Raw genomic sequence first — 21744 nt, 5'->3', positions numbered from 1 at the left:
GGTCCGTGTGCAGTTCCATGAAGGAAGAAGAGCCTTGTGGACGTTTCTAGTGATGGTCAGCATGGTGTCTGTATGAATAAAAGCAGTGAATATATGAAAGCGATATATCAGCTATACTGTACTGTACTGTAATACAATTTTGAGGTATTTGTACTTTACTTGAGTGTTTCCAATTTCCAGTACTTTTACTTCTACTCCACTACACTGCAGAGGCAAATATTGTACTTTTCTCCACTACATCTAACGTTAATTACTTTTTAGACATATACATTTCGGCTATTTTCAAAATATATCTACCTAGGGTCCTGGTCTGAAGGCTGTGGCCAGAATTGGGTCCATTTCGAACGCAGAGGTGTTGGGTCCCTCCAGCTTGGCGCGCTCGTCTGCAGGGACATGATCCTTGAACTCCTCCATCTTGGCCTCGACGTCGTGGGCGACGCCCTCGGCCATGTTGACCGCCTCTGTGCGCTCCTTCTTCGTCCTGTAGGCCCTGGCGTGCCTCTCGGAACTCCGGATCATGTTCTCGATGTCGTCCTTGCTGAGACCTCCGGAGGACTGGATGAGGATCTGCTGCTCACGGCCGGTGCCCTGGTCCCTGGCCGAGACATGGACGATGCCGCTGGCATCGATGTCTAAGGTGATTGCGATCTGAGGCACGCCGCGCGGGGCGGGGGGGATCCCCACCAGGGTGAACTGACCCAACAGCTTGTTGTCTGCCGCCATCTCTCGCTCTCCCTGGAACACCTTGATGTCCACCTGGGTTTAAACAACAGATTTCTATTAAATCCTTCACATTTTGTTCAGTCCGTTGTTTTTGTTGATAGGGCAAAGATTGACTATACCTGGTTTACAGTAAAGGCAGCACTGTTCCCTAAGGTAAGTAGGATCTGAGCTGTGTCAGACGGATTACTGCTGGACTGAAGAAGTGACAGCAACATGTTCAGATGCTGTGATTCCAGGCTCCCGGGTGATTTTGAGATGATGTCACCTATAGAACAAAATCATATATTTATTCTACATGATGACGAATGTGAACAATGTCGTTGAAATTTCGTTTGAAATGTAACTATTCTACATACTGTGAAATAGAAATTTCAATCAATCAAAACAAAACACGTGTTATTGAGTATGGATTCAATTCAGCCCCTAGCTGTGAGAGACCAACTTTGAAAACCTGACACTTTAACGTCATCTTGCTAGAGTAGAGATATTATTAAGCTAAACGTACTAGATGAAACGTCCTCGGGACTGTCACCCCCACGGGGACGAACAATCTCCAGACCCGACACTTTGGCCAACAGGCTCCCGGGTTGTAAGGTTACTTCGCCGGGTTGGCTACTTTTGACAGCGCGACTTTCATTGGCAGCGTTCTTCTTGTTCCTGAAGTTCTCTCCACTGATCAGTTTATAGATCCCATAGGAGGCTCCAGCCCCGGCTACGATCCCAAGCAGCGTCTTCATATTTCCCAGCTTGGGAGTGACACCGCCATCACCCATGCTGCTGTGTGATCTCTGGTACCCAGCTGATGCTAGCTAGTAACCCGCTTAAACCAGCATGGTGTCTATGCATAAAAGCAGTGAATATATGAAAGCGATATATCAGCTATATATATGGGTCAATTACTTACTAGGCGTAAAACACCCATTTTGCAGCACCTTGGCCTGTTTGCCCTCCATGACGGCCACACAGGAGTTGGTGGTGCCCAGGTCGATCCCAATGACCGTGCCTTTGGGGGCCCCGGACGCATAGGTCCTCCTGGAGAGGGAGTGCATCGTCCAGTTGGAAGCCATTCCTGTGTGGCTTCCTGATGAACGAAGACATGGTTCGTGTGCAGTTCCATGAAGGAAGAAGAGCCTTGTGGACGTTTCTAGCGATGGTCAGCATGGTGTCTGTATGCATAAAAGCAGTGAATATATGAAAGCGATATATCAGCTATATATATGGGTCATCACAGGCATGGTGTCACCATGACTCAGCCATAACAACATAAGTTGTTCCCAATGCAGCTATATACATTTCGGCTGTTTTCAAAATATATCTACCCAGGGTCCTGGGTACCCTGGGCACGCGCGCGTGTGTGTGTGTGTGTGTGTGCACGTGGTTGGAGTTGAGCTCCAATGTTGAGCCCCACGCGTCTCATATTTGCCAACAACAATGAAAGGAGAAATTAGGTCAAATGCCCGCAACAGGATTCAATTTGATAAACTTACGTCAGGATCCAAGTTGTGGCAGATCCTGATCTGGTTAAATGGTGCCATGCCTGCGTGATGGAAATAGAAAACATAACACCATCGTGATTAGCCGGAATGAGCTGATGTATGATGTATGATAAGAGTGCCACTCACTTCACATGGGTGTGATTTGTTTTATCCTCAATTCTGTGGTACACACAGACAGAAAGCTGGCTATAGGAGGGCCCTCACCACTTTTACTAATGATGTTTGTCTCTTTATAACACAACAAGGATTATTAGACATTTATCAGCTTTACTACACTATGACTGAATGCCAATACACTACAGGCAGATTATAAATATGAATTTTAGTAATCAACTTACGCAAATTCAAGTCCACTTGTATGTTGCGTACAACATAACGGAGGGCATATGAGCCCATGCTCCTGGCCGCTGTGAAGGCTGAAGCAATGATTGGGTCCATTTCAAACTGTGAGGCATTCAAGCCGGGAAAGTCAAAGTTTTCCTATAAATAATTATAAAAATCCTTGAACTCCTCCATCTTGGCCTCGATGTCGTGGGCGACGCCCTCGGCCATGTTGACCGCCTTTGTGCGCTCCTTCTTCGTCCTGTCGGTCTCGGCGTGCCTCTCGGCGCTCCGGATCATGTTCTCGATGTCGTTTCGGCCTAACCTGCCTTTGTCAGGTATACTGAAACAGTGCATCAAAGTGTTGGCATATAGGGCAACGTCAAGTGTTGTCGCTCACGTCAGTTTGTGAGTGGAGAAACCTGGGGTATACCACTTTAGTGGTACTACAGGTTATCAAACCCCAAATCTTAATAAGAAATGCTACAACTACTATTTTGTAAGAACACCAGAAAATTACTTACTAGGGGCTGAACACCCAGTTGCTGTTCCTGGTGGACACCACGGGCTGGGGGTGCTGGGGCCACCATGTTGGCTGGCCTCACAACAAGTGGGTTGATGGTCTGGGGAAGTGTTAAAAAAAAGCTTAAAATGTTGTGAACTTTTAGGTCTGTTATTATTGTCACGTGCCATATAACAAAGCTTTTTTGAGAACGCCAGAAAATTACTTACTAGGCGTAAAACACCCATTTTGCAGCACCTTGGCCTGTTTGTCTAAGGTGATTGGGATCTGAGGCACGCCGTGCGGGGCGGGGGGGATCCCCACCAGGGTGAACTGACCCAACAGCTTGTTGTCTGCCACCATCTCTCGCTCTCCCTGGAACACCTTGATGTCCACCTGGGACTGTCCGTCCGCGGCCGTGGAGAATATCTGGCTGTGCTTGGTGGGAATGGTGGTGTTCCTGTTGATGAGTCTGGTGAAGATCCCGCCATTGGTCGCGATGCCCAGCGACAGCGGCGTTAGCAGAACGTCCGTGACATTGCCGGCCAGGACGCCGCCCTAGATGCGACTGCCTCGTCTGGGTTGACCGACTTGCTGGGAGCACGGCCAAACAGCTCCTGGACCATCTGAATAGAATAGAATACACTACACGGTTAGAATGAACAAATATTTGAAGAATTTCATTAATTTATAATTCTTTAGAAACAAGTTGTGACACCCTGCATGTCCCCAAGGATTATTTATCAGCTTTACTACACAATGACTGAATACCAAAATATAGTGCAGGTTGATGTCTGTCTGCAGCGAACAGGACAGCTCACACTTGGCCTTCTCAGCGGCCTCTCGGACCCTCTGCAGGGCCATGGCGTCTTTGGTCAGATCCATCCATACTCCCTAGAGGCCAAGGAAAACCCTTTGCCTGGAATTTTTCACATCTGCTCTTTATAGCGCCACCAGGAGGCCGACATATGTAAAACACATTTTCTAATATTACTCCTTCAGATTTTATCCAAATTTCACACAAATCGGTACACATGCTCTCCATAGTCATGTGATCAAGACGGGTTTGTTTGATTTCTCATAATCCACCTTCATTGCCTAAGATTGGCAAATAAACTTTTCAGGAGTAGCCCGCTTTGTACCCGTTTTGTACAAATCAACTACTACTCAACGCAGCGTCCGATTGCGGTGAAACTGTGCATGCATATTCCTACTAGGCTGAGGAAGAAATGCCACTTGACAGTTTTCAAAACAGCCTCATGGTGGCGCCACAACAGGCCAAGCCGCGTCACACACACACACACACACACACACACACACACACACACACACACACACACACACACACACACACACACACACACACACACGATTATATTACTCCTAAACATTTTGCCAAACATCACACACACTCCTATACTCCTGGTAGAGACCTGTGCCCAGAAGGGCACTTTTTCTAGTTAACAATCCTTCCTTCCACATCATATCATGAGCTTTTTCAATATCAAAAAACACCACTACTACTGACAGCTCACACTTGGCCTTCTCAGCGGCCTCTCGGACCCTCTGCAGGGCCATGGCGTCTTTGGTCAGATCCACGCCGCACTCTTGAATTCCTTAAACCACTCTGAATGAGATGACCTTCCACATAAATCCCTTTCTGAGTGATATATTGTCAATGCCAAAAATACATGATTGTTTTAAAAGACCCTATGAATGATTAACAATAGATAATCTATTGTAAAAATCTTCACATGACCAGAGATCAAGCCTTCTATTGGGACACAACTCCATAGCGTTTTAATGCCCAAAAATGGATAGAAGCCTACAGTTGGATGTACTATTGGGAATGTATTAAAATGTTGTATCATTTAAAAAAATGTTGTATCATTTTAAATAAGACTCTTTACTGGACCTATACTGACTCCCCCGACACCCCCCCCCCCCCCCCCCCCCCCCCCCCCCCCCAGAGTGTGGGAGCACCACAAGCAACAGTTTCTCGCGCTGGAAAGTATACAATGTTGCAACCTTGTGCGGGAAGGTCACACCCCCTCACACACTGTTAGGGGGTGAGGTGAGGACACTGAGTGGAAGGGGGTGTGTCTTCTTCTTAAAAAGATTTTCTCAAAAAAGAAAAGAAAAAAAACAATTTAATAATAATAATAAGATTGTCTCTGCTTCTCATTTTCTGTTCATTTGTCATTACACTTACTTGGAGTAAAGACCTAACTTGAGCAGCAGTAGCCTACTATCTTTAGTTAACAAAAACAGCCTTTTTAAAGGCTTCCAAAACAATACATTGCATTTCATTTCTGTCAATTATCAGACATATATTTTATTTTAATTTGATTTGATTTTACTTTTCTTTTCTATCATTTTATTTAGGGTCAGTTTAGTTCCAGTGTAATAGGGTAAGAAAACATGGACTGGAGTGTTGTGTTATTTGTTCAGAGGGAAGTGGGGACATGAGGTGTCCAGCAGATTCTCTGCAAAAAAAAACAGTGCAGAGGTGTACAACAATTTCCTTAAGTTAGTTGAAGAATTTAGGGAATTGGATGGGATGCCTGTAAAGGTTGATTTCAAAGGTTGTGGTACAGTTCAAAAACAATGCATGTGGAAACCTATTTACATCACTGAATAAGGTTACTGATGATGTTTGTCTCGTTATGACACAACAAGGATTATTTATCAGCTTTACTACACAATGACTGAATGCCAATACACTACTTGCCTGTAATCAACTTGCGCATATTCAAGACCACCTGTATATTGTTCAAAATATAGTGCAGGTTGATGTCGGTCTGCAGCGAAGAGGACAGCTCACACTTGGCCTTCTCAGCGGCCTCTCGGACCCTCTGCAGGGCCATGGCGTCTTTGGTCAGATCCACGCCGCAGTGTCTCTTGAATTCCTTGACAATGTGTGGGTGTGGCCTTTCCTGCAGTCCTGGCTCTTCGGAAATGAACAAGTTTAGAAACATTCCACAACAGAAAGTGTAATTAAGAATGAAGCTGCACTACTACATTTAGGCTTACCTCCCCTAGCCTTGTTCATTTTTGCCAAGGCAGGGTTCTGTGCACTGGCAGGTGTACTTATTTCGATGTCACTACTTTCTTGTGACATGTAGTCCCGTGCTTCATTAAGAGAAGTAAAAACATGTCACCCCTGAATCCTCCAGTTGAAATGTCTCAACCCTTCAGTGTCAATAGTGCAATGTGACAAAAATCTTACTTTCATTGTATATTCCTGCCTCATTTGGTGTGTCTGTAAAGACAATGGAATCACATTAGAATATCCATGAAATCGGAAATAAATAGGCCTACATTATCCCAAATTCCTCCATACTAAAAGTTAAAGGCTAAAGGTTACCATCTTGATGTACCACTGAGGAGTCATCCATCTCCTCGTCAGCACTGCAGGCAGAACTCTCCGCCACTTCAAAATATAAGGAAGAGAGGACCAGCTTAAAAATCACTTATCCTGTAAATGTTTTCTCACAATGTAATCAGATTACCACATTGACAAGATTTACCTTGTTTCTTTTTTTTGACTGCCTTTCTCACAGGCCTCTTGGGTGCTGTAAAGACATTAATGTGTAACATCATTAGATTAGATTAGTCCAATTACAATGATGCAATTCAGCAATTTACACACAACTTTTGTAAATAGTTTTATGAAAATGTAATCAGATCCAAACTGCCAGTTTAACTTTGTTTTTCTTCAGAGCTGCAGCCTTCCTCCCTCACCCAGGCTTAGATGCAACTGGTGTTTCTGTAAAGACAATTTGTGCCACAACAAACAGGAATCATGATTACAACGTAAATTTAAAGTTAGAAAGAAATATATACTTAGGCTACTCTATATTGCTGTTCTGATTAGAGAGCAAGGGTATTGTCTTATACTTCTTTTTGTTGTTTTACGGCAGTTGGCAAACCAGATTATGGTGCATTACCGCCATCTAGTGATCCATCTCTTGGATCAACTGTATGAATCACACACACACACCACTCACACTCCCTTAACTAAACTATATCCTGTCAAACACTCCTGTTTCCCTTAAGAACTCTAATATAATTTTAACATGTCTTCTTTCCCCCATTCTTAAAAGACCCTCTAATGTTAATTCCTGCACCCCTATGTCCCTCATCTGAGACCTCATCGCCTCCCTCTCTGGCTCATACCCTCCACAATTCAAAAGAACATGTTCAACGGTGTCCTGTTCCTGACACTCCTCACATAACCCAGACTGATGTTTCCCTATTAATGCCAATGTTTTATTTAGTTCACTGTGCCCTAACCTTAATCTAGTTAATACTACTTCTTCTCTTCTCTGTCCACTACCCACTCTTTTAACTTTGACACTCTTTTGAGCATTATATAAATGTCTCCCTTTCACCTCACTATCCCACTGTTCCTGCCACATTAGATTAACTTTCTCCCAAATTATATACCTAACTTCTGCCTTGCTAATGCTAACATTAATTTCTACCACCCCTTTCTCTAAAGCCTTCTTAGCCAATTTATCTGCTTTCTCATTCCCGATCACCCCTACATGCGCTGGAACCCATAGAAATTTGATCTGACCACCCTTTTGCACCAACTTAGTAGTTACCTGGAGAACTTCATATAATGAACCTTGACGGCAACTTGAATAGGATGATCTCAGACTTGCTAGGACTGCTGCAGAATCAAATTACAACCATAGCCAATCTTGCTGTTTCCACCCATTTTAGTGCCACCAGCACCCCCAACATTTCCACTGTGTACACCCCTAGCCTATCAGTTGTCCTTGTATTGATTCCTATTCCCTTTGATGGCACTGCCACGCCAAACCCCGTCACTCCTGTCTCAGGTTGTTTAGATCAGTCTGTATATATTTGAACAAATTCACTATACTTATTCAGAAAGTGCTGGTTAAATACACCAACCAGGTCAACCTCTCCTCTCTCTTTCCTCTTTATCTCTAGCAAATGGCAATCTACATCTGGCCACACCAACCTCCATGGCGGCACCTCCGGATAGACCACTGTTGGGCATATTTTCATGTCAACCACTCCAAACTCTTTTGCTATTTTATTCCCTACCCGACCAAAATGATCCTTCTTACACTTCCAATAGTCCCAGCATTCCTGCAACACTGCTTTTGTGGGGTGAGAATCCCTATGACCTTGTAAATTAGCCCAATAGTTCAACATTAACTGATTTCGTCTCAGTTCCAAAGGAAATTCCCCCAGTTCTACCTGTAGGGCAGACACTGGTGAAGATTTAAAAGCCCCACTGCACACCCTTAATGCCTGAGCCTGAATGACATCCAACTTTTTGAGTGGTGTAAACCACTCCTACGACTGGCTTTGTTAGTTTACGTATCTGTCTGTCTGTCTGTTCGTACCAAAAAATGAGCATGGTTGCTACGGTCACCCAGTTCACCCGGGTGTGATTTCATTATGATGTCAGATCAGAGCTGATCAGGCTATATAATACCTCACACCAGACAAACACTCCAGCCGAATCAACTTCATGGTCACAAATCATCACATCAGAAGACGACCCTACCAGAATCAGACCTGAAGGCCATTCCGAAACAGTTGGTGCAACATACATTAGCGCCACTAATGCGACCACAGCTGATCAGGCTATATAAGACCTTACACCACTCAGTTCACACGGGTGTGATTTTTTAAGAGAGAAACAGCTGCTGATCCATAGCCAAATTTTGCACACAGACTCCCTGGATGCCAACGATGAACCTCTGCCCCAGAATTTCCAGAACGGCCTGTTATAGCGCCACCAGGAGGCCGTTTTGTGCAAAACAAGTTTTTGGACAGTACACCTACAGATTTTGTCCAAACATCATGCAAATTGGTACACAGTCTCTCTAGAGCCATTCAACAAAACAAGTCTTTCAGATTTCTCAGACTCCATCCTGATTGGCTAAGATTGGCTTCCAAAGTCCGCAGGAGTGCTCAGTTTCAAACAAGATGCTGCAAATCATGAACACATCGTGTGATTTCCGTGAAATTGTGCACGCCCATTATGAAAGCGATATATCAGCTATATATATGGGTCATCACAGGCATGGTGTCACCATGACTCAGCCATAACCACATAAGGAGTTCCCAATGCAGCTGAGCCCAAGTATGGAGTGTGTTGTCTATGTCTATAACCATATATGGGAACAAAAGAGGACATTCCCATTATTGGCACAAAAGGGGAAAGCAGTGGTGGAAAGTAACTAGGTACTTTGTACTGTACTGTACTGTACTGTACTGTACTGTACTGTACTGTACTGTACTGTACTGTACTTAAATACAATTTTGAGGTATTTGTACTTTACTTGAGTGTTTCCAATTTCCAGTACTTTTTCTACTCCACTACACTGCAGAGACAGACAGTTACTTTTTAGACCTATATACATATAGCGAAGTTGAGAGGACAGTAAAGCGGGCAAGAACAGCGTCAGCCCCTGGGCCCAACGGCGTTCCATATAGGCTCTATAAGAACTGCCCGGGTGTCTTGAAGTACCTCTGGAAGCTAATGAAAGTGGCATGGGAAAAAGGAATCATACCAAAGGCATGGCGACGGGCAGGAGGGATCCTGATTCCCAAAGAGAAGAATTCCTCAACCATCGACCAGTTCCGCCAGATCAGTCTGCTGAATGTGGAAGGAAAGCTCTTCTTCAGTGTCGTGGCCCAGAGGCTCTCAATATTCCTGCAGAAGAACAACTTTGTCGACACCTCAGTGCAGAAGGCAGGGATTGGTGGATTCTCAGGATGCCTGGAACACACAAATGTCATTTGGCACCAGATACAGATGGCCAAGAAGGAGAAGAAAGATCTGCATGTGGTCTTCTTAGATCTTGCCAACGCCTTCGGGTCAGTGCCTCATGAGATTTTGTGGACAGCATTCAACTTCTTTCAAGTCCCAGAGGGCATCACAAGGCTGGTCAAAGCCTACTTCCAGGACCTCCAGTTCTGCGTTACAGCACAGGCCAGTACAACTGCCTGGCAGCACCTCGAAGTAGGCATAATGGCGGGCTGCACCATCTCTCCACTGGCTTTTACCATGGCAATGGAGCTTATTATTCGAGCATCCCGATGGGTGGTTGGAGGGGAACGGCTGAAGAGTGGGCTGCGTCTTCCTCCAATCAGGGCGTACATGGATGACATGACGACGATAACAACAACAAACGCATGCACCAAACGCCTGCTGGATAAACTCCAGGGAAACATCAAATGGGCACGAATGGAGATTAAACCCAGCAAATCCCGAAGTATCTCCATTGTCAAAGGCCAGCTTGCCAATGAGAGGTTCCACGTCAACAACGAGCCAATACCAACAGTTCTGGAGAAGCCTATCAAAAGCCTTGGCCGCTGGTATAGCGCAGAACTCAAAGACTCGAAGCAGGTGGAACAACTCAAGCAGGATACCATCAGTGGCCTCAAGCAGATCAACAGCACTGCTCTCCCTGGGAAGCTGAAGCTGTGGTGCTTTCAGTTTGGTCTGCTGCCCCGTCTCATGTGGCCAATATCCATCTATGAGGTCACTCTATCCCATGCCAATCGGCTGGAGAGACTGGTGAATGTACAAGTGAGGAAGTGGCTTGGACTGCCGAGAGGCCTTAGCAGCATAGGCCTGTATGGGAATGGAGCCCTCTCCCTGCCAATCTCAAGCCTGGTGGAGGAGTACAAATGTGCAAAATCAAGGCTGGAAATGACTCTCACAGAATCCCGGGATCCATTCGTCCGAGGTGCTGCTCCAACCCTAGCAACAGGGAGGAAATGGAAGCCATCTGCAGCAGTTGCGGTGGCAAAGACCGCCCTCAGGCACCGGGATATAGTGGGGCATGTCCAACACGGCAGAGGGGGCCTTGGTTTGGAAGCATCAACACCCACATGGCAAAAGGCTACTCCAACCGAACGGCGGCACATGGTGGTGGAGGAGGTGCGCCACCAGGAGGAAGCAGCCAGGTGTGCCAAGGCAGTCTCCCAGGCCCAGCAAGGCCGCTGGATGAAGTGACAGACCTCAGCCAGAGGCTCACCTTCCCACCCGAAATTGCAGCGACCAACCTGCGTCCAGACCTGGTCCTCTGGTCCAAATCCTGTCGGCGTGTCTTCATCGTTGAGCTAACAGTCCCATGGGAGGATGCCATCGATGAGGCATTCGAGCGGAAGAAGCTGCGGTATGCCAACTTAGCAGCTGAAGCAGAGGGGCGGGGCTGGAATGCGAAGGTGTGGCCCGTGGAGGTGGGCTGCAGAGGCTTTGTAGCCAGTTCCACCACAAGGCTCCTGAAGGAAGTAGGGATCAGAGGTCAGGCCCAACGGAAGGCAATTAAAGAACTTTCCACTGCGGCAGAACGGAGCAGTCACTGGCTGTGGCTGAAGCGTAGAGACGCAACATGGGCTTCCAGATGACCACGTGGTGCCACCATGCGACATACACCCAGGTCTGATCAGCCTGTGGTGGGCCAACCTCGGCAGAGGGTGTCTTGTGATAAGGGGCCGAAACACCCAATGAGGTCGGGGCACACAACTGAAGATGTGTCGTACTGGTGGCACCACGCGATCATTGACAATTCCACCCCACCCAAGAAGTCATCTCCAATCCATTCAATTGTTGTGCTGAATATTTAGGGATCTTTAACAACTAGTCCTATTAAGAATCCATTTCGGCTATTTTCAAAATATATCTACCCAGGGTCCTGGTCAACCTGAAGGCTGTGGCCAGAATTGGGTCCATTTCGAACGCAGAGGCATTCAAGCCGGTCTACTGCCGCGCCTTTCTTGTCTCTCCTTCGGAGGTGGAACCGCTGTTCTCCCGATCCGACGCCATCTTCTTGTATGCCAGCTCAAACAGTTTAAGCGACGACTGCTGGAGGTCGCTGCCAGCCTGCTTAATAGCGTTAACATCCTCGTCCTTGTTGGCCAGGAGACCCCTGACGTTGGCGATGTCTCCCTCCAGCTTGGCACGCTCTTCTGCGGGGACATGATCCTTGAACTCCTCCATCTTGGCCTCGACGTTGTGGGCGACGCCCTCGGCCATGTTGACTGCCTCTGTGCGCTCCTTCTTCGTCCTGTCGGCCTCGGCGTGCCTCTCGGCGCTCCGGATCATGTTCTCGATGTCGTCCTTGCTGAGACCTCCGGAGGACTGGATGACGATCTGCTGCTCGCGGCCGGTGCCCTGGTCCCTGGCCGAGACATGGACGATGCCGCTGGCATCGATGTCTAAGGTGATCGCGATCTGAGGCACGCCGCGCGGGGCGGGGGGGATCCCCACCAGGGTGAACTGACCCAACAGCTTGTTGTCTGCCGCCATCTCTCGCTCTCCCTGGAACACCTTGATGTCCACCTGGGACTGTCCGTCCGCGGCCGTGGAGAATATCTGGCTGTGCTTGGTGGGAATGGTGGTGTTCCTGTTGATGAGTCTTGTGAAGATCCCACCATTGGTCACGATGCCCAGCGACAGCGGCGTTACGTCGAGTAGCAGAACGTCCGTGACATTGCCGGCCAGGACGCCGCCCTGGATGGCCGCCCCCGAAGCGACTGCCTCGTCTGGGTTGACCGACTTGCTGGGAGCACGGCCAAACAGCTCCTGGACCATCTGCTGGACCTTGGGCATGCGGGTCATACCTCCGACCAGCAGCACCTCTTGGATGTCTCCCTTGGACAAGTCGGCGTCCTTCATGGCCTTCTGGCACGGGGCCACGGTGCGGCGGATCAGGTCGGCCACGATGCCCTCGAGCTGGGAGCGGCTTAGCTTCATGTTGAGATGTCTGGGACCGGAGGCGTCCATGGTCAGGTAAGGCAGGTTGATGTCGGTCTGCAGCGAAGAGGACAGCTCACACTTGGCCTTCTCAGCGGCCTCTCGGACCCTCTGCAGGGCCATGGCGTCTTTGGTCAGATCCACGCCGCACTCTCTCTTGAATTCCTTGACAATGTGTTGCAAGATGTGCTGGTCAAAGTGGGAATTGGATGGGATGCCTGTAAAGGTTGATTTCAAAGGTTGTGGTACAGTTCAAAAACAATGCATGTGGAAACCTATTTACATCACTGAATAAGGTTACTGATGATGTTTGTCTCGTTATGACACAACAAGGATTATTTATCAGCTTTACTACACAATGACTGAATGCCAATACACTACTTGCCTGTAATCAACTTGCGCATATTCAAGACCACCTGTATATTGTTCAAAATATAGTGCAGGTTGATGTCGGTCTGCAGCGAAGAGGACAGCTCACACTTGGCCTTCTCAGCGGCCTCTCGGACCCTCTGCAGGGCCATGGCGTCTTTGGTCAGATCCACGCCGCAGTGTCTCTTGAATTCCTTGACAATGTGTGGGTGTGGCCTTTCCTGCAGTCCTGGCTCTTCGGAAATGAACAAGTTTAGAAACATTCCACAACAGAAAGTGTAATTAAGAATGAAGCTGCACTACTACATTTAGGCTTACCTCCCCTAGCCTTGTTCATTTTTGCCAAGGCAGGGTTCTGTGCACTGGCAGGTGTACTTATTTCGATGTCACTACTTTCTTGTGACATGTAGTCCCGTGCTTCATTAAGAGAAGTAAAAACATGTCACCCCTGAATCCTCCAGTTGAAATGTCTCAACCCTTCAGTGTCAATAGTGCAATGTGACAAAAATCTTACTTTCATTGTATATTCCTGCCTCATTTGGTGTGTCTGTAAAGACAATGGAATCACATTAGAATATCCATGAAATCGGAAATAAATAGGCCTACATTATCCCAAATTCCTCCATACTAAAAGTTAAAGGCTAAAGGTTACCATCTTGATGTACCACTGAGGAGTCATCCATCTCCTCGTCAGCACTGCAGGCAGAACTCTCCGCCACTTCAAAATATAAGGAAGAGAGGACCAGCTTAAAAATCACTTATCCTGTAAATGTTTTCTCACAATGTAATCAGATTACCACATTGACAAGATTTACCTTGTTTCTTTTTTTTGACTGCCTTTCTCACAGGCCTCTTGGGTGCTGTAAAGACATTAATGTGTAACATCATTAGATTAGATTAGTCCAATTACAATGATGCAATTCAGCAATTTACACACAACTTTTGTAAATAGTTTTATGAAAATGTAATCAGATCCAAACTGCCAGTTTAACTTTGTTTTTCTTCAGAGCTGCAGCCTTCCTCCCTCACCCAGGCTTAGATGCAACTGGTGTTTCTGTAAAGACAATTTGTGCCACAACAAACAGGAATCATGATTACAACGTAAATTTAAAGTTAGAAAGAAATATATACTTAGGCTACTCTATATTGCTGTTCTGATTAGAGAGCAAGGGTATTGTCTTATACTTCTTTTTGTTGTTTTACGGCAGTTGGCAAACCAGATTATGGTGCATTACCGCCATCTAGTGATCCATCTCTTGGATCAACTGTATGAATCACACACACACACCACTCACACTCCCTTAACTAAACTATATCCTGTCAAACACTCCTGTTTCCCTTAAGAACTCTAATATAATTTTAACATGTCTTCTTTCCCCCATTCTTAAAAGACCCTCTAATGTTAATTCCTGCACCCCTATGTCCCTCATCTGAGACCTCATCGCCTCCCTCTCTGGCTCATACCCTCCACAATTCAAAAGAACATGTTCAACGGTGTCCTGTTCCTGACACTCCTCACATAACCCAGACTGATGTTTCCCTATTAATGCCAATGTTTTATTTAGTTCACTGTGCCCTAACCTTAATCTAGTTAATACTACTTCTTCTCTTCTCTGTCCACTACCCACTCTTTTAACTTTGACACTCTTTTGAGCATTATATAAATGTCTCCCTTTCACCTCACTATCCCACTGTTCCTGCCACATTAGATTAACTTTCTCCCAAATTATATACCTAACTTCTGCCTTGCTAATGCTAACATTAATTTCTACCACCCCTTTCTCTAAAGCCTTCTTAGCCAATTTATCTGCTTTCTCATTCCCGATCACCCCTACATGCGCTGGAACCCATAGAAATTTGATCTGACCACCCTTTTGCACCAACTTAGTAGTTACCTGGAGAACTTCATATAATGAACCTTGACGGCAACTTGAATAGGATGATCTCAGACTTGCTAGGACTGCTGCAGAATCAAATTACAACCATAGCCAATCTTGCTGTTTCCACCCATTTTAGTGCCACCAGCACCCCCAACATTTCCACTGTGTACACCCCTAGCCTATCAGTTGTCCTTGTATTGATTCCTATTCCCTTTGATGGCACTGCCACGCCAAACCCCGTCACTCCTGTCTCAGGTTGTTTAGATCAGTCTGTATATATTTGAACAAATTCACTATACTTATTCAGAAAGTGCTGGTTAAATACACCAACCAGGTCAACCTCTCCTCTCTCTTTCCTCTTTATCTCTAGCAAATGGCAATCTACATCTGGCCACACCAACCTCCATGGCGGCACCTCCGGATAGACCACTGTTGGGCATATTTTCATGTCAACCACTCCAAACTCTTTTGCTATTTTATTCCCTACCCGACCAAAATGATCCTTCTTACACTTCCAATAGTCCCAGCATTCCTGCAACACTGCTTTTGTGGGGTGAGAATCCCTATGACCTTGTAAATTAGCCCAATAGTTCAACATTAACTGATTTCGTCTCAGTTCCAAAGGAAATTCCCCCAGTTCTACCTGTAGGGCAGACACTGGTGAAGATTTAAAAGCCCCACTGCACACCCTTAATGCCTGAGCCTGAATGACATCCAACTTTTTGAGTGGTGTAAACCACTCCTACGACTGGCTTTGTTAGTTTACGTATCTGTCTGTCTGTCTGTTCGTACCAAAAAATGAGCATGGTTGCTACGGTCACCCAGTTCACCCGGGTGTGATTTCATTATGATGTCAGATCAGAGCTGATCAGGCTATATAATACCTCACACCAGACAAACACTCCAGCCGAATCAACTTCATGGTCACAAATCATCACATCAGAAGACGACCCTACCAGAATCAGACCTGAAGGCCATTCCGAAACAGTTGGTGCAACATACATTAGCGCCACTAATGCGACCACAGCTGATCAGGCTATATAAGACCTTACACCACTCAGTTCACACGGGTGTGATTTTTTAAGAGAGAAACAGCTGCTGATCCATAGCCAAATTTTGCACACAGACTCCCTGGATGCCAACGATGAACCTCTGCCCCAGAATTTCCAGAACGGCCTGTTATAGCGCCACCAGGAGGCCGTTTTGTGCAAAACAAGTTTTTGGACAGTACACCTACAGATTTTGTCCAAACATCATGCAAATTGGTACACAGTCTCTCTAGAGCCATTCAACAAAACAAGTCTTTCAGATTTCTCAGACTCCATCCTGATTGGCTAAGATTGGCTTCCAAAGTCCGCAGGAGTGCTCAGTTTCAAACAAGATGCTGCAAATCATGAACACATCGTGTGATTTCCGTGAAATTGTGCACGCCCATTATGAAAGCGATATATCAGCTATATATATGGGTCATCACAGGCATGGTGTCACCATGACTCAGCCATAACCACATAAGGAGTTCCCAATGCAGCTGAGCCCAAGTATGGAGTGTGTTGTCTATGTCTATAACCATATATGGGAACAAAAGAGGACATTCCCATTATTGGCACAAAAGGGGAAAGCAGTGGTGGAAAGTAACTAGGTACTTTGTACTGTACTGTACTGTACTGTACTGTACTGTACTGTACTGTACTGTACTGTACTGTACTGTACTTAAATACAATTTTGAGGTATTTGTACTTTACTTGAGTGTTTCCAATTTCCAGTACTTTTTCTACTCCACTACACTGCAGAGACAAATATTGTACTTTTCTCCACTACATCTGATGTTACAGTTACTTTTTAGACCTATATACATATAGCGAAGTTGAGAGGACAGTAAAGCGGGCAAGAACAGCGTCAGCCCCTGGGCCCAACGGCGTTCCATATAGGCTCTATAAGAACTGCCCGGGTGTCTTGAAGTACCTCTGGAAGCTAATGAAAGTGGCATGGGAAAAAGGAATCATACCAAAGGCATGGCGACGGGCAGGAGGGATCCTGATTCCCAAAGAGAAGAATTCCTCAACCATCGACCAGTTCCGCCAGATCAGTCTGCTGAATGTGGAAGGAAAGCTCTTCTTCAGTGTCGTGGCCCAGAGGCTCTCAATATTCCTGCAGAAGAACAACTTTGTCGACACCTCAGTGCAGAAGGCAGGGATTGGTGGATTCTCAGGATGCCTGGAACACACAAATGTCATTTGGCACCAGATACAGATGGCCAAGAAGGAGAAGAAAGATCTGCATGTGGTCTTCTTAGATCTTGCCAACGCCTTCGGGTCAGTGCCTCATGAGATTTTGTGGACAGCATTCAACTTCTTTCAAGTCCCAGAGGGCATCACAAGGCTGGTCAAAGCCTACTTCCAGGACCTCCAGTTCTGCGTTACAGCACAGGCCAGTACAACTGCCTGGCAGCACCTCGAAGTAGGCATAATGGCGGGCTGCACCATCTCTCCACTGGCTTTTACCATGGCAATGGAGCTTATTATTCGAGCATCCCGATGGGTGGTTGGAGGGGAACGGCTGAAGAGTGGGCTGCGTCTTCCTCCAATCAGGGCGTACATGGATGACATGACGACGATAACAACAACAAACGCATGCACCAAACGCCTGCTGGATAAACTCCAGGGAAACATCAAATGGGCACGAATGGAGATTAAACCCAGCAAATCCCGAAGTATCTCCATTGTCAAAGGCCAGCTTGCCAATGAGAGGTTCCACGTCAACAACGAGCCAATACCAACAGTTCTGGAGAAGCCTATCAAAAGCCTTGGCCGCTGGTATAGCGCAGAACTCAAAGACTCGAAGCAGGTGGAACAACTCAAGCAGGATACCATCAGTGGCCTCAAGCAGATCAACAGCACTGCTCTCCCTGGGAAGCTGAAGCTGTGGTGCTTTCAGTTTGGTCTGCTGCCCCGTCTCATGTGGCCAATATCCATCTATGAGGTCACTCTATCCCATGCCAATCGGCTGGAGAGACTGGTGAATGTACAAGTGAGGAAGTGGCTTGGACTGCCGAGAGGCCTTAGCAGCATAGGCCTGTATGGGAATGGAGCCCTCTCCCTGCCAATCTCAAGCCTGGTGGAGGAGTACAAATGTGCAAAATCAAGGCTGGAAATGACTCTCACAGAATCCCGGGATCCATTCGTCCGAGGTGCTGCTCCAACCCTAGCAACAGGGAGGAAATGGAAGCCATCTGCAGCAGTTGCGGTGGCAAAGACCGCCCTCAGGCACCGGGATATAGTGGGGCATGTCCAACACGGCAGAGGGGGCCTTGGTTTGGAAGCATCAACACCCACATGGCAAAAGGCTACTCCAACCGAACGGCGGCACATGGTGGTGGAGGAGGTGCGCCACCAGGAGGAAGCAGCCAGGTGTGCCAAGGCAGTCTCCCAGGCCCAGCAAGGCCGCTGGATGAAGTGGGATGGCGTGGAGAGGAGGAAAATCACATGGAACGAGCTGTGGAGCATGGAGTCTAGTAGGCTGAGTTTCATCATTAGAGCCACATATGACGTCCTGCCCTCTCCAACCAACCTACATCTTTGGTATGGAGAGGACCCAGCCTGTATCCAGTGTGCAGCCCCAGCAAACCTCAAACACATCTTGGTGGGTTGTAAGACCAGTCTAACTCAAGGAAGATACACCTGGCGCCACAACCAAGTGCTAAAGTGCTTGGCTGCCGAGCTTGAGAACAAGAGGGCAACCACCAATGCCATGCCTCTAAATGCCCAGACTACCATCCCACGGAAAACAACCTTCATCCGGGAAGGGGAGAAACGGCGGACCAAGCCAGCGCCTCCAGACTCAGGCCCACTGAGTGCAGCCCGGGATTGGGAAATGCGGACAGACCTCAGCCAGAGGCTCACCTTCCCACCCGAAATTGCAGCGACCAACCTGCGTCCAGACCTGGTCCTCTGGTCCAAATCCTGTCGGCGTGTCTTCATCGTTGAGCTAACAGTCCCATGGGAGGATGCCATCGATGAGGCATTCGAGCGGAAGAAGCTGCGGTATGCCAACTTAGCAGCTGAAGCAGAGGGGCGGGGCTGGAATGCGAAGGTGTGGCCCGTGGAGGTGGGCTGCAGAGGCTTTGTAGCCAGTTCCACCACAAGGCTCCTGAAGGAAGTAGGGATCAGAGGTCAGGCCCAACGGAAGGCAATTAAAGAACTTTCCACTGCGGCAGAACGGAGCAGTCACTGGCTGTGGCTGAAGCGTAGAGACGCAACATGGGCTTCCAGATGACCACGTGGTGCCACCATGCGACATACACCCAGGTCTGATCAGCCTGTGGTGGGCCAACCTCGGCAGAGGGTGTCTTGTGATAAGGGGCCGAAACACCCAATGAGGTCGGGGCACACAACTGAAGATGTGTCGTACTGGTGGCACCACGCGATCATTGACAATTCCACCCCACCCAAGAAGTCATCTCCAATCCATTCAATTGTTGTGCTGAATATTTAGGGATCTTTAACAACTAGTCCTATTAAGAATCCATTTCGGCTATTTTCAAAATATATCTACCCAGGGTCCTGGTCAACCTGAAGGCTGTGGCCAGAATTGGGTCCATTTCGAACGCAGAGGCATTCAAGCCGGTCTACTGCCGCGCCTTTCTTGTCTCTCCTTCGGAGGTGGAACCGCTGTTCTCCCGATCCGACGCCATCTTCTTGTATGCCAGCTCAAACAGTTTAAGCGACGACTGCTGGAGGTCGCTGCCAGCCTGCTTAATAGCGTTAACATCCTCGTCCTTGTTGGCCAGGAGACCCCTGACGTTGGCGATGTCTCCCTCCAGCTTGGCACGCTCTTCTGCGGGGACATGATCCTTGAACTCCTCCATCTTGGCCTCGACGTTGTGGGCGACGCCCTCGGCCATGTTGACTGCCTCTGTGCGCTCCTTCTTCGTCCTGTCGGCCTCGGCGTGCCTCTCGGCGCTCCGGATCATGTTCTCGATGTCGTCCTTGCTGAGACCTCCGGAGGACTGGATGACGATCTGCTGCTCGCGGCCGGTGCCCTGGTCCCTGGCCGAGACATGGACGATGCCGCTGGCATCGATGTCTAAGGTGATCGCGATCTGAGGCACGCCGCGCGGGGCGGGGGGGATCCCCACCAGGGTGAACTGACCCAACAGCTTGTTGTCTGCCGCCATCTCTCGCTCTCCCTGGAACACCTTGATGTCCACCTGGGACTGTCCGTCCGCGGCCGTGGAGAATATCTGGCTGTGCTTGGTGGGAATGGTGGTGTTCCTGTTGATGAGTCTTGTGAAGATCCCACCATTGGTCACGATGCCCAGCGACAGCGGCGTTACGTCGAGTAGCAGAACGTCCGTGACATTGCCGGCCAGGACGCCGCCCTGGATGGCCGCCCCCGAAGCGACTGCCTCGTCTGGGTTGACCGACTTGCTGGGAGCACGGCCAAACAGCTCCTGGACCATCTGCTGGACCTTGGGCATGCGGGTCATACCTCCGACCAGCAGCACCTCTTGGATGTCTCCCTTGGACAAGTCGGCGTCCTTCATGGCCTTCTGGCACGGGGCCACGGTGCGGCGGATCAGGTCGGCCACGATGCCCTCGAGCTGGGAGCGGCTTAGCTTCATGTTGAGATGTCTGGGACCGGAGGCGTCCATGGTCAGGTAAGGCAGGTTGATGTCGGTCTGCAGCGAAGAGGACAGCTCACACTTGGCCTTCTCAGCGGCCTCTCGGACCCTCTGCAGGGCCATGGCGTCTTTGGTCAGATCCACGCCGCACTCTCTCTTGAATTCCTTGACAATGTGTTGCAAGATGTGCTGGTCAAAGTCCTCTCCTCCCAGGAAGGTGTCTCCGTTGGTGGATTTAACCTCAAACACACCCTTCTGCATTTCCAGGATGGACACGTCAAACGTACCGCCGCCCAGGTCATAAACGGCGACAATCTTGTCCATGGTCTTGTCCAGTCCATGGGCCAGAGCGGCGGCTGTTGGCTCGTTGATGACACGGAGGACGTTGAGACCGGCGATCTGACCGGCGTCCTTCGTGGCCTGTCTCTGGGAGTCGTTGAAGTAGGCCGGCACAGTGACCACCGCGTCCTTCACGCTGTGACCCAGGTAGCTTTCGGCAGTCTCCTTCATCTTCCCCAGGATGAAGGCGCCGGCCTGGCTCGGGGAGTACATTTTCCCTTGAACCTCCACCCAGGCGTCGCCGTTCGATGCTCGCACAACCTTGTAGGGAACGTTCTTCGAGTCCTTCTGGATATCCGGGTCGTCGAAGTGCCGCCCTATGAGCCTCTTGGTGGCGTACAACGTGTTAGCGGGGTTGGTCACAGCCTGCCGCTTGGCGGCCACTCCCACCAGACACTCCCCGTCGGACGTGAAGGCGACGACGGAGGGGGTGGTCCGCGCTCCTTCCGCGTTCTCCAGCACCTTGGCCTGTTTGCCCTCCATGACGGCCACGCAGGAGTTGGTGGTGCCCAGGTCGATCCCAATGACCGTGCCTTTGGGGGCCCCGGACGCATAGGTCCTCCTGGAGAGGGCTCTGAGTGCATCGTCCAGTTGGAAGCCATTCCTGTGTGGCTTCCTGATGAACGAAGACATGAAGAAGAGCCTTGTGGACGTTTCTAGCGATGGTCAGCATGGTGTCTGTATGAATAAAAGCAGTGAATATATGAAAGCGATATATCAGCTATATATATGGGTCA

The 21744-nt window shown here is 48.3% G+C and overlaps 2 protein-coding genes across 2 annotated transcripts; both read right to left on the bottom strand.

The window, feature by feature from the left end:
* Window positions 1–11803: 11803 nt before the first annotated feature.
* On the bottom strand, window positions 11804–13505 carry LOC306938056 (stress-70 protein, mitochondrial-like; the record flags this gene model as incomplete). Its single annotated transcript, XM_079522079.1, has 3 exons — window positions 11804–13017; window positions 13185–13403; window positions 13487–13505. The coding sequence occupies 3 exons, from the start codon at window positions 13503–13505 to the stop codon at window positions 11804–11806; spliced, it is 1452 nt and encodes a 483-aa protein (XP_079378205.1).
* A 6167-nt stretch (window positions 13506–19672) lies between these two features.
* LOC306938055 (stress-70 protein, mitochondrial-like) lies at window positions 19673–21640 on the bottom strand (the record flags this gene model as incomplete). Its single annotated transcript, XM_079522078.1, has 1 exon — window positions 19673–21640. One exon carries the CDS (start codon window positions 21638–21640, stop codon window positions 19673–19675), a length of 1968 nt encoding a protein of 655 aa, XP_079378204.1.
* Between the last annotated feature and the right edge of the window lie 104 nt (window positions 21641–21744).

The sequence above is a fragment of the Electrona antarctica genome (genome assembly GCF_951216825.1).
Source record: "Electrona antarctica genome assembly, chromosome: 15".
Taxonomy (NCBI): domain Eukaryota; kingdom Metazoa; phylum Chordata; class Actinopteri; order Myctophiformes; family Myctophidae; genus Electrona; species Electrona antarctica.
This window is presented reverse-complemented; position numbering and strand designations above follow the sequence as displayed.